This window comes from Protopterus annectens, chromosome 2.part0, assembly GCF_019279795.1.
Source record: "Protopterus annectens isolate FY-2018-M chromosome 2.part0, PAN1.0, whole genome shotgun sequence".
Taxonomy (NCBI): Eukaryota; Metazoa; Chordata; order Ceratodontiformes; family Protopteridae; genus Protopterus; species Protopterus annectens.
Window position 1 is genome coordinate 1,372,256,858 of NC_056728.1, and position 18,488 is coordinate 1,372,275,345.

The 18,488-nt window shown below is 32.5% G+C and overlaps 1 protein-coding gene across 2 annotated transcripts in view; it reads left to right on the forward strand.

Moving 5' to 3' along the window:
* The window catches only part of ALPK1 (alpha kinase 1), an 873,475-nt gene that overhangs the window by 589,913 nt on the left and 265,074 nt on the right, over positions 1–18,488 (forward strand). For both annotated transcript variants that reach the window (XM_044061550.1, XM_044061549.1), the window contains exon 8: positions 12,986–13,062. In XM_044061550.1, the coding sequence (XP_043917485.1) occupies positions 12,986–13,062 (77 nt within the window). The remainder of the gene's footprint in view (positions 1–12,985; positions 13,063–18,488) is intronic.

Genomic DNA, 18,488 nt, shown 5'->3' on the forward strand with positions numbered 1-18,488 from the left:
CTCCTTTTCTGACATCCTGGAGATCCTAAAACAGAGAGGTGATTGGCAAGCCCTACCCCCTTCTGAGGATGAGTCAGTCTTGCTGAAGGCATTCGGTGCTCGCCCTTCCTCCTCCTAGGTCACTCCGCCCTTCGATGAGTTGATGGAATTGATTGCTCGGAGGGCGTGGGAGACACCTGACATGGTGGAGCCAGTCCCTAGAAAGCCTAATAAATATATTACAGCCCCCCCCAAGACAAGGCTTATCTAACAAAGGGAGTTCCAGTGGATGCTATGGTGGTGGCAGCGGCCACGAAAAAGGAGATGTCTGAATCTTCCTCATCTGTCCATCCGCCTAACAGAGATTCTAGGACTATGGACAGGTATGGGAAGCGCATTTTTAGTTCAGCTGCTTTTTCTATGCGATCCCTGAACTATTTGACCCATTTTACATGTTTACAGAGGGATCTAATCAAAGAGTTGGGAGATACCCTCCAGGGTACTACAGATGCTGCTGTCTCGGAGAAAGTTACAGCACATCTCAATACCCTTACATCTATTGCAAACTCATCCATGAGGCTGATCTCATACGCAGCCGAAGGGTCGAGTAAGGCAGCGACTTCAGCGATTGCTCTTCGTAGACAATCCTGGATGCGCTTATGTTCCTTTGCAGAAGCCTTCAAGTCTTCCTTTACTAACGCCCCATTTGATGGTGCCACTCTTTTTGGCCCCAAAGTGAAGTAGACCCTTACCCGGTGTGAGCAAGAGGGAAAGACTCTGTCTGCTGTCGGAGTCCATTTTTCCACCCCGTGGAGTCCAAGCTTCCAGGCACACAGGGTGATTTTCGAAAATTGGCCCTTTTCCGGGCCCCCCCCGGGCCCGGACCGGCCCACCCGGACTATCCCATTCCAGGGGCCCCAGCCTTTTCCCCAAACCCGGTCTCCCCTTTTCCCGGGTTTTTTCTTTCCCTGATTCAAATTCCGGGGCCCTAAAGCTTCCCTCAAAATTTCCTGTAAAGGGGTTTTTTGGGGGAAACCAAATTGGCCCCCGGATAGCCCTAAAAAAGGGTCCATTTTCTAACTTTCCCCAAAGCTTCTCCTCCCCTTTGGGGGAAAAGGCTGATTTCCTTTCAGTGGGAAATTCCTTTTGGCTCCAACTTTTAATTTCTAAAAGGATTTTCCATATTAACCCCATTAAAACCTAACCCTTAATTGCCTTTTTACTAACTGTTCCACCAAACCCTTTTCCTGCCTTTGAAGTTTTTTGGGCCTTTCTTTCATGAGGGGGGCTTAAGCTCCCGAAAAAACCCCTTAGATCTTTCCCCTATAAGACCTTTCCCATAATCCTTTTTTTTCTTAAATTTGCCCTTTTATCTCACCTTGAGCTCCCCCCCTTTTTTAAAACCCTCCTAAGTTTCATGAACTTGTGTTCATAGAAAACCGTTTTCGGAAAGAAAAAAGTCTGAAAAAAAACCCTTTTTCCTTTCCACGAAGGGTATCAGAAAAAAACCCCTTTCCAAAGGTTTCCGTTTATTATTTTTTTTTATACTCCCACCTTTAAAACCCAAAGGAACTTACAAGTAGTTCTACACCGGTCTGAGCCCCCTACCAACACTTTTCCCTTTGGGAAAACCCAAAAATTTCATTCTAAAAATAAAGGTTTCGGGAAGGGAATTTGGGTTACGGGCTCGGGAACTTTCCCCGTAGCCCAGGAACTACGGGGCCCGGGTTAAAACCGGGTTTAAAAACCCTACTTAGAATTTGTCCTTCCCTCCCATTATTTCATTCCTTTTTTTTACATTCCCCCCCCGGGAAAAACCCCCGGTTTTGTCGGGGTTTTTTTTTTCCTGTTCTGTTTAAGCAGGTTGAATTTAAAAAAAAATTTAAATTAATATAAAATTATTTTATTTAGCTATTTTGTTCTTCTAAATGTTTATTCCCTTTTTTCGGGCTTAAAATAGTTTGGTGGGGGGTTTGGGGGGTTGGGTTTGGGTTTTTTTTAATTTAAAAAAAAAAATCGGCTAAAGGTTGAAAAAGGGGAATCCCCCCGGGAACTTTGGTTGCTAACCTATTTTGTTTTAAAAGGTTGGATTTTCAAAAACTTTCTCGGGGGAAACTTGGCCAGCGGCCAAAAGCGGGTTCACAACCCCAATAAACCCCGATTGTAGCATAACTTTATTATAAAATGGCCCATTCATTCCCCCCACGGCTTGTGTAAATCGTATTTTTCCCCGCCCACAAACTAGGGTAGGAACTCCCCCCTTTTATTTTTGGGCAATTAAACCTTGTTCCATAAGGGAAAAATCAGTGCCCCCAAAAGACACCTTTTATTTAAGCTCACAAAAAAAAGTCATTCTTGCTTTAGTTTTAAAAGAACAAGAAAACAGTAAGGGAACAGAAAAAAATTTAAACAGTCCGGGGGGTTAAAAAATTGGGAGGCATCTTTAAAGGGTAATCGGGTGTGTTAGTTCATGAAAATTTTTACCAAGTATAAAGAAAAGGGGTTGTGTTGAAATTACCATTTTTTTTTTTTTTTAAAAAAGTTTATTGTTTTAGATCAAAAAAAATTTTAAAAAATTTTTCAAGAAATTAAAATAAAAGGTTATAACTTAATAAAAAAACCAAATTTTCCCCCAAAAAAAAAAATAAATTTAAATTTAAAAAAAATACCATCATTAACAAGTTTTTAAATTTTTTTGAAAAACCCCCAATAAATAAAAAGTTTTTCAGATTTTTTTTTTTTATTTCATAATTAATAAACCTCATATAAATTTTTAAATTTTAAATAAAATATTAAATAATTTTTTATTATTTTTTAATGCTAAATCCATAACAAAAGCTTAACTTTTAAATTTTAAAAGGGGGTTTTGAAAAATTAATATTTGTAAAAAATTTCTGAAAAAGGGCCAAAAAAGAAACTTAATTTTTTCCCATTTTAACAATTAAAAATAGGAATAGAAAATTTTTAATTACTTTTAAAGGGTTTTTAATTTTTTTTATTACTCAAATTATTCATTAAATTTTTCCAATAAAATTCCAAATAAGGAAAATTTTTAAAAATTTCCCTAATAGTTTTCTTTTTTTTTATTCACCTTTAAGGGTAAATAACCCAATAATTCAGTAAAAGTTTTTTCGAAATTTTTAGTAGTTAAAGCTTCCTTTATAAAATTTATTTGTTTTTTCAATAATAATAATTAATAGATTTTTAACTTTTATCTTAAATAATTTTATTAATAAGTTTTCAAATTGAATTTAAAACAAGTTTCTTCAGATAAATTTTTTTAAAAATTTAAAATTTTTTACTTTTTATAATAGAATGTGTTTTTAGTTTTTTCTTACAAAAGGGTTCTTTAGAATTTGAAAAAGAACCTTTAATTTAAAAATAAATAAAATTATTCCATACTTGGGATCATAATAAAAAATTTAGTCTAAATAATGAAGGGGAAACTTATAATTTTGGGAATGGGTAAAAAAAAAATTTTTTTAGAACCATAAATTTTTTTTACAATAATTTTTTTAGGGTTTTAAAAATTTTAGGGTGTGAAATTTAGTTAGTAATTTTCCTTTTGAACAAATGATTATTAAAAAATAAAAATTTTATTAAAGAGATTATATAAATTAAAGTTAAAAAATCCCCTTGGCCATTTTGTTTTTTTTCTTTAATAATTACTTTATAAAAGAAAAAAATTTATAATTTTTTTTTAAAATTTTTTGGGGGGAGTATTATTGTTTTTAAGATTATCTTAGGGTTTAATTTTAAAATTGTGTTTCTTCCTAAAAAAAATATTTTAGTAAAAAAATTTTGAAATTTAAGAAAATATTTAATATTATTTAATAATTTATTCTTTATTTAATATTATCCAAGTATTTAATGATTGGGAATTTTTTATAAAATATAATAAATTTTTTCTTAATATATAATATTTTATTTTTTTATTAAAATTTAAAAAAAAATTTTTTAAAAATTTCATTTTTTAACATTGATAAAGTTAGATTGTTTAATTGAAATACCAAAATTAATTTTAAATTTATTTTATCAATAAACCTTCATAAGATGTTTCTGATAAATTAGAACCCCATTAAAAAATAAAATAAGAGGGGTTGTTTTTACCTTTTAAAATTTTTTTTGTAACTTGTTCCTATCAATTTAAACCAAAGGCTCCTTTATAAGTGTTAATTAGATTTAAAATCTTAAAATTTATGTATTGTAAAAAAACAATGTCCCAACTTATGAAAAAAATGCTTTATAAAAATAATGGGTTTAAATTTTTTCTTTTTTATTTGAAAAATAAATTAAGTTAAAGTTTTCCATTTTATAAAAAGTATTTTATTTAAATGAACCTTCTTCTATTCAAATCCATATTTTTTTAAATTTTCCCAAAAATATCAAAAATTTTTATAACATTAAGGGGTGGTCTATATAAGTGGATTATTGGTCTTTATTATAAAATTGGCAAAATAAATGTGTATTGCCAAGATGGGGGAGTTGTTAACCCATTTTGGGCCAAAATAAAAACCTTATGTATTAATGAGTATGTACTTTTAGAAAGAATTTTATAGATCTCTGGTATAATACCATCACAAGCTTGTTTATTTGTGTAACAACCTCTGTATATGAAATATTTTTATCCAATAGTTTAGTCTGTTGTTTATTAAGTTTTTTGTTCATGTTTGTAGTTATAAATTTCTTTATTTTATCTTTAGGCTCCATGTTAATGTTATTATGATTAATTTTGTGAAAGTGATTTCTAAATTCATCTAATATTTCTGGTAGACTAGAAACATTCTTCTTTTCCTTAGAGAAAATTTCTTTGATATGATTTTGTTTATTCAACCTTTTTGTTTTATTTTTAAGTCTATGTAAGTATTTGGGACTTATTGAGTAAGACAAAACTTGTATTTCTCTAATGTTATTTTAACTTTATGAGTTAAAAATTCTTTGTATTTCTCATTTAATTTATTTATTTCTTCAATGACTTTTTTGTCTATAATATTTTCTTTATTATTATGTATATAAAGGTCTAATTTACTTTTGAATATCTAATAATTTAATACATCCCAAGGATTTCCTTTTATTATTTATACTACCATCTGATGCTTTGTCCATATAGGTATGATTTTTAAAAGCATCCCAAACATAAACAGTGGAACTTCAGGTTATTATTACATTATGTCTAAAATCTTTGCACTAAAATTATATAATCTTTATAGTCTTTGGTTGGAGTTAAGTGTCGCTGGTATCCTCACTTTTGATCCTGAACATTGTAAGTACTGCATCAAAACTCCAAAGAGAGACAATTTGAATTATGACCCTGATATAGGACATGAAATGACGTTTTAGAATTAATTAATTGGTACCCATCTGGTTAAATAAAAGACTATCTATTTTTTGAATAAATTTTATATCTGTTAGAAAAAAAGTGTATAGTAGCAGTTTTGAATCTATCTAGTTATTAATATCATTCAAATATAAATTAACAATCCCTTTAAATGTTTTACATTAGATGTAATTTTCCTTTTCCTATAGTAGTAGTATCTTTTTCATGTAGAGATACAATTAAAGTCACCTGCTAAAATAATATCTCTATAAATGATATAATCTTCAATGAGATGGTATTTCACTGTATTAATACTTAATTCCTGGTATCCAATATACATTGATTAATGTATATGTCTTTCCATTAATTTGTATTGTAACCATACAAAACATTCCTTTATCATCTTCATAAGACTTAATAGTTTTAGGTATGGGCATACTTTTATTCCATAAAATAGCCACTCCTCTTTTTTTCTGAGTGTGTTCTGAACTAACTAAGACTGTATATTTATTAGTGGCTAATTTATCAATATCCTTTTTCAGGAGATGTGTTTCTTGAAGGAATACTAAGTTGGCCTTATGTAAATTAATGTATCTCATTAAACTTGCCCTTTTACATGGGTTATTCAGTCCATTAATGTTTAAAGAAATTCCTTTTAGAGAAATCATTTGGCTTTTTTTAAACATATAAAACTTATAATCAGAATAACAATTAAGAAAATAAGTGATATTATACCTCCTCTTTTAGGTGTACCATTAAATATAGCTGTATTTATTGAAAATCTTATGGGATGTTGTATAAGCTTCATTTTGCTTGTAGTGACAATGAGTTTATAAAATGTGTTGTGGATGTCAGAACTATATACAAACAACAATAAACAGATGAAAATAATGTAAGGATTAAACCTTGCACCCAGCCTGGGGTTAAAACTCCAACTTTGAGTAGCACATACCACTCAAGTTATCCCCCTACCCTAAGCAGCAGTACCTCAGCTGCCACCTTATCAATTTAATACTGTTATTATTAACTAAAGTTAACCTCTTTCAATTAGATTATCTAGTAAGACAAAGCTAAACAATTTATAAATCAGCATCATATAAAAAAATAGGAACATTTAGAAACAATTCATACTGCTATGTATATCCATTTAGTATAATACATTTATAATCAAAATAGCATTCAGATAAACTTGATAATGGGAACCAGAGAGAGAGAAAGAGAGAGAGAAAAAAAGGGGCATATTTACATATTAATTTATTAAAAGTTTGTAAAAATAAGTTCTTATGTTCATTTAGAATCAATAACTTAGGCTATTATGGTTCAGACATTACATATATTAGAATATTCCTATTTTTTTCTTGTTTTTTTTATAAAAAAAATTTCCCGTTTTAACAAAATTTTAAAACTTTAAAAAAAAAAAAAAAAAAATTAAAATTGCATTTTTTAAAAAACTTTCTTTTTTTTTTCATACTTATTTATTGCCAGTTAAATTTTTTAAATTATTTATGTTTTTTTTTTTTCAAAAAAGATATTTTTTTCAAATTAATAATTATTTTTGTAGGTGGAGTATTATTGATTGTATTAAGTATAATATCTTAGGAAAATTATCATTTAATAATTGTGTCTCTTCCATAGTAAAAAACATATTATTCCAGCTATCGAAAAAATTTTGTATATTAAGAAGACAAAAATATATAATTATTATGTATAATAGATTTGATATCTTTAGTTAATATTATACCTAAAGTATGTTATCTGACCTGAGTTGGGTATATATTACTAAAATCACTAATGAGGACATTTTTCTAGGTGTATATATAGGTAATATTTTAGTTTTTCTTCATTGAATATTAAACCAGAAATATTTTTAAAATTCATCATTTTATCACATAAGGACTGCATAGAAGAATTAGATCCTGCTGATGTAATTAGAACATCATCTGCAAAAAGTTGAATTTTAGATATTGTATTTTCATCTATATCAAATCCTTCTATATCAGTACTGTTTACTGATCAAATTATTAAGGCTCCATTATTAAAGTAAATAACAATGGAGAGAGTGGACACCCTTGTTTTGTACCTTTTAAAATGGGTATTTTTTGTGAGACATATGTTCCTAATATCTTAATGTAAGCCAGTGTCATCCTTTTATATAGATGTTCAATTAGATTTACAAATGCATCTGAGAAGTTTATGTACTTTTCAGTAAGATAAACAAGTAGTCCCAACTTTACTGAATCAAATGCTGAACTTATGCTCGAGGACTAATGAAGTGTTAAATCTTTCTTTCTCCTATTTGCAAAAATCAATTAACGTTAAAGTTCTCCTTATATTATCAAAAGTATTTCTATTTACAATGAAGCCTGTCTGGTCTATATCTATAATGCCTGGGATGATTGTCTTTAGTCTATCAGCAAAAATACTCATAAACATTTTATAGTCAACATTAAGTAATGAGATAGGTCTATATGAAGTGCATCTAGTTGGGTCTTTATTGGGTTTTAAAATTGGCAAAATAAATGTGTATTGCCAAGATGGGGGAGTTGTTAACCCATTTTGGGCCAAAATAAAAACCTTATGTATTAATGAGTATGTACTTTTAGAAAGAATTTTATAGATCTCTGGTATAATACCATCACAAGCTTGTTTATTTGTGTAACAACCTCTGTATATGAAATATTTTTATCCAATAGTTTAGTCTGTTGTTTATTAAGTTTTTTGTTCATGTTTGTAGTTATAAATTTCTTTATTTTATCTTTAGGCTCCATGTTAATGTTATTATGATTAATTTTGTGAAAGTGATTTCTAGAAATTCATCTAATATTTCTGTGAGTAGACTAGAAACATTCTTCTTTTCCTTGGAGAAATTTCTTTGATATGATTTTGCTTATTCAACCTTTTTGTTTTATTTTAAGTCTATGTAAGTATTTGGGACTTATTGAGTAAGACAGAAACTTGTATTTTCTAATGTTAGTTTTAACTTTATGAGTTAAAATTTCTTTTGTATTTCTCATTTAATTTATTTATTTCTTCAATGACTTTTTGTCCATAATATTTTCTTTATTATTATACTTATAAGAGTCTAATTTACTTTGAATATCTAATAATTCCTTGTCCCAAGATTTCCTTTTATTATTATACCATCTGATACTTTGTCCATATAGGTATGATTTTAAAGCATCCCAAACATAAACAATGGAGACTTCAGGAGTATTATTTATGTCTAAAAAATGTTGCACTTCTGAAAGTATATAATCTTTATAGTCTTTTAGTTGAGTTAAGTATGCTGGTATCCTTTTGATCTGAACATTGTAAGTACTTTTTTATCATAAACTCAAAGACAATTGAATTATGATCTGATATAGGACACAAAATGATTTTAGAATTAATTAATTCTGTTACCATCTGGTTAGAAATAAAGACTCTATCTATTTTGAATAAGTTTTATATCTGTTAGAAAAAAAAGTGTATGGTAATGATTTTGAATCTATCTGATTATTAATATCATTCAAATGATATAAATTAACAAAATCCTTTAAATGTTTTGCATTAGATGTAATTTTCCTTTTTCCTATAGTAGTAGTATCTTTTTTCATGTAGGATACAGTTAAAGTCACCTGCTAAAATAATATCTCCTATAGAAAATGATATGATCTTATTGAGATGGTATTTCACTGTATTAATGCCAATTCCTGGTATCCAATATACATTGATTAATGTATATGTCTTTCCATTAATTTGTATTGTAACCATACAAAACATTCCTTTATCATCTTCATAAGACTTAATAGTTTTAGGTATGGGCATACTTTTATTCCATAAAATAGCCACTCCTCTTTTTTTCTGAGTGTGTTCTGAACTAACTAAGACTGTATATTTATTAGTGGCTAATTTGTCAATATCCTTTTTCAGGAGACGTGTTTCTTGAAGGAATACTAAGTTGGCCTTATGTAAATTAATGTATCTCATTAAACTTGCCCTTTTACATGGGTTATTCAGTCCATTAATGTTTAAAGAAATTCCTTTTAGAGAAATCATTTGGCTTTTTTTAAACATATAAAACTTATAATCAGAATGACAATTAACAAAATAAGTGATATTATACCTCCTCCTTTAGGTGTACCATTAAATATAGCTGTATTTATTGAAAATCTTATGGGATTTTGTATAAGCTTCATTTTTGCTTGTAGTGACAATGAGTTTATAAAATGTGTTGTGGATGTCAGAACTATATACAAACAACAATAAACAGATGAAAATAATGTAAGGATTAAACCTTGCACCCAGCCTGGAGTTAAAAACTCCAACTTTGAGTAGCACATACCACTCAAGTTATCCCCTACCTAAAGCAGCAGTACCTCAGCTGCCACCTTATCAATTTAATACCGGTTATTATTAACTAAAGTTAACCTCTTTCAATTAGATTATCTAGTAAGACAAAGCTAAACAATTTATAAATCAGCATCATATAAAAAATAGGAACATTTAGAAACAATTCATACTGCTATGTATATCCATTTAGTATAATACATTTATAATCAAAATAGCATTCAGATAAACTTGATAATGGGAACCGAGAAGAGAGAGAGAAAGAAAAGAAGAGAGAGAAAGAGAGAGAGAAAAAAAGGGGCATATTTACATATTAATTTATTAAAAGTTTGTAAAAATAAGTTCTTATGTTCATTTAGAATCAATAACTTAGGCTATTATGGTTCAGACATTACATATATTAGAATATTCCTATTTTCTGTCATAGAAATGCAGTTAACAGTTTTTAAAAACTTTAAATTACTTGCATCAAAGCTTTCTTCTCATACTTATTATTGCCAGTTAAATAAAATATTTATGTTCATAGATATGGTTACAAATCATACTGCATAGCAATGTAAATTCCCAGATATACTTAAATCATTGTGACGAAAGCCATCTGTATTTTATATATCTGAACTGCCGCTTTAAAATATGTCACATGACAATTTCTTCTAAGATAAAATCATAATGATACTTATGCTTGTCAATTAGATAAGTCAAATGAATTATAACATTATATATGTTTAAATCATAAGTATTTACATACATTAATATGTTGCAGTCATGTAAGCTTTCAAAAACATATGTATATATGTTTACTTTCTATGCCTTCTAAAATATCTCACTTGCTTACTATGGCATACTGAATCATTTAAAATCATTATAACTTTCACATTTTATAAATTATATCATAAATAAGTAAGTTGTTATAAAAAATAACTCACATTTAAATGTTATAGAGTTCGTTTTTCATCACAAAGTCACATTTACAGCAGTTCTATTTCCTGGAAGAGTGTTCTTCTTGAATCTGCAATGTGTCAGTGTGAAATCAGGGGTCAAAGTTCAAAATGACTGCATTCAGCTTCTCTGCGTGTATTCTGAGTGTTGAAACTTTTAAAACAACTCAAGGACACTATTCACGAGGTAACCCACATCCCAAATTGTCTCCCTTAACATTCTGGCAGGAATTTTAATAAATGCAAGTGACTGACATTCATTTAGTAATACAAATGAAGCTAAACAGTGCAAAACCTTTGCAAAGTATTTTACAAGTCATTACAGTCTCTATGACAGTGAAACTAAGCCTACAGTTATTAACATATACTACAACTAATTTTTTATGCCCCAATTCATTTTCTTATACAAATCCTATTATATACATGTATCAGTTTTATCAGAAGCATGTAAATGTACTTATATGAGAGAAAAAGAAAGAGAGAGAAAAGAAAAGAGAGTAGAAAATAAAGAGAGAGAGAGAAGAAAGAGAAAAGAAAAAAAAAAGAAGCTATAAAGAGTATCTACAGTGAAATATTACTTGCTGTTTATATTAATAAAGATAAATATGAAACATATTATTTACAACTATTTTAGTTCTAATTATTTATAATTAAATCATGCCATATTATTTGTAGTCATGTATAAGCAATAGAATCATGGTATAATATTTAGCAACAGTGTTTAAACAGCGTATATATATATATATATATATATTTTTTTTTTTTTTTAAAAACTAATGTTATTATTTCACTTTTTCATATTTTTCATCATACTTCTCTCCTTGCCCTCCCCCACCCCTCACTAAATGCATAGTTTAAAAAGAATGCCATTATTTAAAACAAGAAGAGAAAGAAAATGTATCAAATTACTAACCTTGGGTCTCTTTATCACAAAGAGAAACAAGTTGATTGACAGCCTGTTATTTGTTCCTCAGAGATTTTGACTATTTATGAAACAAAGACAGTTCTTTGCACACAGAAAATAACTTTGAATAAATCTTTTAGAATATTTGTGGCTTTCTGGAGATGCAGTAACTGTATTTGAAGAGATTAAGAGTGAAGGAGAAAGAGAAAAAAAAAAACATAGAACATGTCATTTGTTTTTTAGTCTTTGCTTCTCTGAAGTCTTCCAAGAAGTTTCTGTTGCCATCCTCTTTAACGAAGGACTAGCCCATTCCATATCTTCTATTTTATCCAATATGTTATTTTTTTTTAATATACAGCAAAGCAGAGTCCAAGTCTTCAAAAATTCTAGGGCCATCAGGTAAAAAGATTTTTAGTTTGCCAGGAAACAGAAGGTAGGTTTTGAACTGTGCTTTCTTAAGCTCTCTTATTAAAGGCAGAAAAACTTTTCTTTTAGTTATTACCAAGGAAGAATAGTCATTGTCAAAACGCACAGTTGCCTCATTAATTTTAACAGGTGCTTTAGCCCATGCAGATTTTAGTACCATCTCCTTGTCATAAGATGATAGAAATCTTACTATAACTGATCTAGGATACTTTTTGTTAGAGTTAAAATTAGATATGGATCTATGGGCTCTTTCAATACCAAAAGAAAATGCTTCTGACAAGTCTAAAGTTTTGGGAAGCCAAGTATTTAAAAAAGAAGTAATATTGTTACCTTCTATATTTTCTGGCAGTCCAAAAATCCTAATATTATTGCGCCTAGATCTATTTTCCAGATCATCAAGTTTGGTTTGTAGATGTGTGTTCTGCTTTAGCAAAAAGTCAATGTTAATTTCTTCTTCCTGGATTCTATTCTCCATGTCATTAACAGTCTCTTCTATGCCTGTAATCTGAATCTTCTGTTGTTGCAGGTCTAGATGTAACAAATCTATTTGTTTTGTAGTTTTTTCTATGAAGTTATCAATTTTATTATCCAGTTTATCCATTTTGGTAGTAAGTTGCTGAATTGTAGATATCAGAGACTGAAGCTCTTTCTTGATGCTGGAATCCTGAGAATTTGTCTTACCTAGTTAAGGCACTCATTTCAAACAGAGGTGCTGACAGAGAAATTTCCAAGGTGTTTTCTGACAGGAAAATTATTGAAATTTTCTTTCTTTTTTAAATATTATTCAAGAAACTGATATTCCAAACGTATTTAGAAAGAAAATTATTTCATAAATTAATTTTTAAAGTAATTATTTTCTGTCAGTGCAGTTAAGTTGGTGGAGCTGAAGAAATCTGCTGCTATCCTGTGTTCATCCTTGGCCACGCCCCCACCTTACTTTGTTTCTGAAGGTGGCATAATATAGACTATTAGTAGTAGCCATATGAAATGAAACTGCCATTGTTTTAGAGTTCCTGCATATAGTATGTAAAATTGTGATTTCATTCTATTATTTTGTTTATTATTATAAAATTGCTTTTTGTTTAATTTCAGGAATGTGGTATGAAGCTGCTGAGTTGATATGGGCTTCAATTGTTGGATTTTCAGAACTTCCACAAATAGACAAAAAGGTCAGTTGTTATCTCCCTGCAAAGTTTTAGTGTGCATGTGCATTCTTTATGCTTTTCTAGGTGCCCTCTGGATATCTGCCTGCAAACCTAAAATATGTGGGATTCTGTTCAACCGTGATGTGAAAACTATGCATGTTTGAGATTACAGGTCTCTCCATGCTACATTACTGCAACTTTTCTTTGGAGTTATGCCTCTTAGAATAGGAGCCACGTATGTTATTTTGCAGTTAAAGGATGTCCTAGATTTCTACATGCAGGTTGTAGCAAGCTAATTTGCATTTGTGATTTTTTTTTTTATCATTAAATAGAATTAAATTGTTGCAGATTATCATGTTATTGGACGTGATGCTCAGTGGGACAGATATGGTATAAAATGTTAGCGTATATCATAGCTGCTGGAGAACATACATTTACTTAATACTGAAAGGAACACCAGTATCATTTGGTAATTTAGTTATTCATTCAGTTATTTACACCTGTTAAACAGGAATGTCCATCTGGAAAAATACTTTCAGTAAAGTCCTGAGGGAAAAATGAATATGGAATAAAAACCGACATTTACAAAGTATACACATGATACATTCAGTTACATGCAGATTGCTGGATGAAGCACTAAAAAGGACACCAGGTGAAATCTTGTAATACATAATTAGGAGTCTGAATAAAACACAATAATTGAGTGACTGCCAAGTTTGTTTATACTAAAATTAATTGTTGTTGACTTATAGTATATGGTGCAAGCAGCAACAGATGTACCAGAAAGAGAAAAATCTAACTAATCCAAGGAAATGACTAACAGTAACAAGTGCAAACTTGGCAGTCACTTCTAAATAATCCTTGCAAACTGTAGTATTAGGTAATCAAATCTGTACACCCTTGGATAGCATGCAGTAAATTAGGAAAGCATCACATTGTGGCTTGTAATAAAATGACAGGGAATATTTATTGTGTGTGATGTTGGTGCTAGCAACGATGTACTGGTAGCTGAATCACAGAGCTGTGGGTCAGATGGCACTGAAAATGGGTTTTAACACAGTCCTGAACACTTGTTTCTCTAGAATAGACTTCACCTTGTAGGGAAGTTTAGTCTAAATGTTTTTCCATCATATGCAGAATATCAAGAGTAACCAAACTCATTCCTTGTTTTGAGAATACTGGCTAACCTACTGGCAGAGGATCTGAGTTCAGCAGTAAGTTTCTTGCCAGGTGACAGCATCTGATAGGACTGGGTAGTCTGGTAAGTAAATAGATGAGGGTCAGCTGTTTACCAAAGTCCAGCCACTTCAGCCTGCACAAAGATGCTGAGTGATGTGTTCTACTATGATAACCAGCAGTGATTACAGTTGTTCTCACATAAGACTAGTTTAGTCTATCCTGCTGAGTAATGCGTGAGCACAGTAAAGGAGAGGAGATTGCTTACATACATTGTGAGAGTGGCTTTCCTGGCACTAGGTATGAGGAATGCACATCCTGCATTCCATTGTTACCAAAGCTTCAAGTCACTTGGGTCAGGAGTGGGGTTGTGGTGGCAGTGCATAGATGTGTTTTAGTGGAGAAGGAACAGTAATTCTATGAAGTTAGCAAGACTTGGGGCGCCTTTTTCCTTCTCAGTTTCATTTAGTAATGCAGTGATGGCTTTTTTTTATCATTGAGGGTTTTTTTTTTTTTTTTTGTATACATTTTCAGCAATAATTACAGGGGTAAATAATGCATACCTTAAGCATCAAAAGCAAAAGACCTATAATCTCTATATTTAACTTATTATCCTTTCTTATTCACCATTCTTTTGATTTTAGTAGTATGAAATGCCAGAAACCATTACACTTATAACACGCAGGGATGTCATGAGTTACCTGTTCTGGTCAGATGTTCTTTGTGTTTCACTGTTGCAGTTATAACTGTAGGGTGCTCCTGCCGGCAGGCAGCCCGAGGTCGGCCAGAATTCCAAAGTCTGGGTCCGAGCATCGGCTGTATAAGCTTAATATCCTGCCGCTTGTGTGCGCTTTTGGTACAGCCCAGCCCTCACAGCCGACGCCTATCTTCTCCAGTCTTTCTTGCTGGAAACAGTGCGTGCGAAACAGCATGGTTGTTGTCGCAGTTACTTCTTGCAGTAAATTTTTCTCTGATTCAAAAGATTTTTGTTGCGGTCCAATTTTCCTCTAAGTCCTTTTAATCTTTTTCTGTTCCTGACAAAAGTTTAATTGGTTTGTGGCGGACAACCTATAAGATTTCCCTTATTATTTTAGGCGACCCATTAGATGTCGTCCTACCGGTTAAGAATAAGAAGACGGCTTATTTCAACCAGGATGAAGCACGGAACTAGGTTCCAAGAGTCCAAGACAGGCTCCATAAAAGGACTCCATAAGCCTTCCTGGGCTTTGGGCCGCCCTGGTCCGATTTGTCCCATGGAAATAAGGAATTTTAATGCTGAGGATTGGGGGCCCCCTTTAGATGGGTAGAATGGAGGACCCTTCTGAGGGGTTTTTGGTTCTTCACAATTTCAAACGGCGACAAAGATTCTTCTAAATTTCCCTTTTTAACCCTAAGAAAAAACTTATTTTAAATTTCTTCAAGATTGGGGTTTTCCCCCTCCTAAAAGGGCCCCGGGTTATCTGGTTCCCCTTACCCGGTTCTGTTTTTGTTTTTCCCCTTTAGGGAAATTCCCTTTTTCCCCTTTGGGAGGGTTGGGGTTTTTGCCCCCCCGTAATTTTTCTTTGGGGGGCCTTTTGGGGGGGAAATTTTCATTGGGAAGGGGAATATTTGCCCCAAAAAGGCTTAAAATTTTTTTTTTCCCCGATCCCTTTGTTTCCTTTTGGGAATTTTGGGGATTTTTCAGGTTTTGTTGTTCCATGCCCCCGCTCCCTTTTAACCTGAAGAAAGGGGCCATCTCAAAAAAACCCCTTTTAGTTAAATTTTTCCGGGCTTAACTGCTAAGGGTTTCTTTTCAAAAACCTATTTTAAAGGTTCCTCCGGGGGGGGGATGGTTTAATTTTGCACCCCTTTTGTAAAGGGGTTTAAATTCCAGTTTTAAAGTTTTAAAAAAGAACTTTTGCTGTTTTAAAGAAAAGTTTTCCCCCCCTGTTTGGGGAAAAACTTTAGGAGTTTTTTTGACCGGTTAAAACTTTAAATTTGGGGTTTTTTTTGCTTTAGCTTCTTCAGGGGTCTCCCCGGACGGATTGGGACATTGGCTTTGGGAAAAAATTTACCAACAGGAAGGCGAAATCCCCGTTCAACAAAATGCTTTTGGGTTTTGGTGGGGTTATTAAAAATTTTGGGGGGGCAAAAACCTGCAACGTAAAAGTTTCTGCAAGTTCAGTCCAGATTTTAAAAAGGCCCTTAAAAAAGGCCCCACGCCCCGGGTCAAAGGGGGTAAGCTCCAATTTGGAACCAGACCCCTTTTTAAAATCAAAAATGGGCCTTCTTTACCAAAGGGGGACCCTCTAAAAAACAACTCAAGCCCTTTCTTCAGGACCCTTTTCCCGGTAAAAACTGCCTTTTTTCAAAATTACTCAATTTTCCCCGGCAAAGGGTTTGGACTTGATTTTAAAGGTTACAATTCCCTTTTTAAAAAAATGTTCCAGATCTGAAAATTCAATTCGACCTTCTCAAAGGGGGTCTTTTGGTGGGCCAAAAGGCCTTTCCCCTTTAAAGGGAAAATTTTTCAACTTTTTTTCCCCGAAAAAAAAAAATTGGAGACCTTTCTGGGCCTTTTTGGAAAACCCTTTTTGGGAAACCAAATTCAAGGCTCATCTGAAAGATTTTTCCAGCCTATTAATTTTAAAACCAGCTACCCCACAGACAAAACCAGGAAAATTTACAAGGGGTTAACCTTTCAATTCTTGTTTGCCCTTTTTTATCTCTCCCCGGCTTTAAAATCCGGACCCGATCTTACGGGCTTTGGGGGGAAATTTCTTTTACGAAAAGGGAGACACAAAACTTTGTTCAACATCTGGATTTGAAGTTCCCCTACTTGGGGGCCATAATTAAAAGCACTTTGACCCTTCCAAAAATGGATTTTTGGGGCCCTCTTAAATAAATTCAAAGGGGTACTTTCCCCCCAAAAACTGGTTCTACTTTAAACCGGCAACCATTCCTCATCGGAAAATTCCCCATTGGGCTACAGGTTTGTTCTTTACCCCCTTTTTTACTGAAAATGTTGGGCCAGCATTCCCCGTCGGTACTATTCCTCTACCCTGCCTCCCGGGGTTCCCCGGGGTTCCCTTTTAAAAAAAAACCTTTTGTCCCCCTTAAAACCCCGGATTATGCTTGGGGGGAAATTTCTAAAAAAGAGCAGGGAACCCGGGCAAAAGGCCATCTTCCTCCTAACTGGGGAAAAATTTATTTAAAAACCCTTTTTCCTTAAACCCTTTCCCGGGGTCTCCAAACAAACCCCCTTTTTTTAAAACGGTTTCCCTTCTTTTAAAAGCTAAATTTTTGGGCAAGCCTTTTGCTGCCTGGCTAATTATTAGGGGGAAAAAATCTCTTTAAAACGCCCGACAGAAAATTTCAAACCTAGAATGGTCTCAAACTTGCAAAGGTTCTCATTTGGGGGGGCCCATGTTGGCATCCCATTCAAACACAGTATCCTTTTGACCATCCTTCCCCAAAAAAAATAAGTGGTTGCCTTCACTAAACCTTTAAAATTTTTTTTTTCCTGGGGACTATAAGATAAAAAAGGACAAGCCCAAGTTTCAATTTCCCAAAATTGGTGGTTTTGGTTTCCCCCTTAAACCCCCCCCCTTTTTCCAAAGGGTTTGCCCCGATGGGGGATCATTAAAAAACCCTTTCCGGACTTGGTCTTCAAAGGAATTTTATTTCCCTTTTGACTTCCCCAAAAATTTTGGAGTTCTTTTTGGAAATCGGTGCATAAAATCCAGCCCTAAATGGGGGTTTTTTATTTAGCAGGCCGGGGTCTGTCCTCAGGTTCCTGCCTCCCTTTTTCTTTACCTTTTCCTTTTTCTAAAGGCTTTTTTTCTTCCCTTAAGATCACCACCCAACATTTTTTCCGTTTTTTCACCTTTTAAGAGTTTTAGGGGCTAAAATTTCCTCCAAACCCCCCCTTTTTGGGATTTTTTGTTTTTAAAAAAATTTTTGTTTTTGACCCGGCCCTCTTGAAAAGTTTTATTTGGGCTGCTTTTTTACAGCCTCTGCCGAAAGGGGGTAGGTTGCGCCCAGGCTTGGAAAAACCTTTTTCCTGGCAGAGACCTTAACCCTTACTTTTTTCCTAAGAAGACATCACATTGTGGCTTGTAATAAAATGACAGGGAACATTTATTGTGTGATGTTGGTGCTGGCAACGATGTACTGGTAGCTGAATTACAGAGCTGTGGGTCAGATGGCACTGAAAATGGGTTTTAACACAGTCCTGAACACTTGTTTCTCTAGAATAGACTTCACCTTGTAGGGAAGTTTAGTCTAAATGTTTT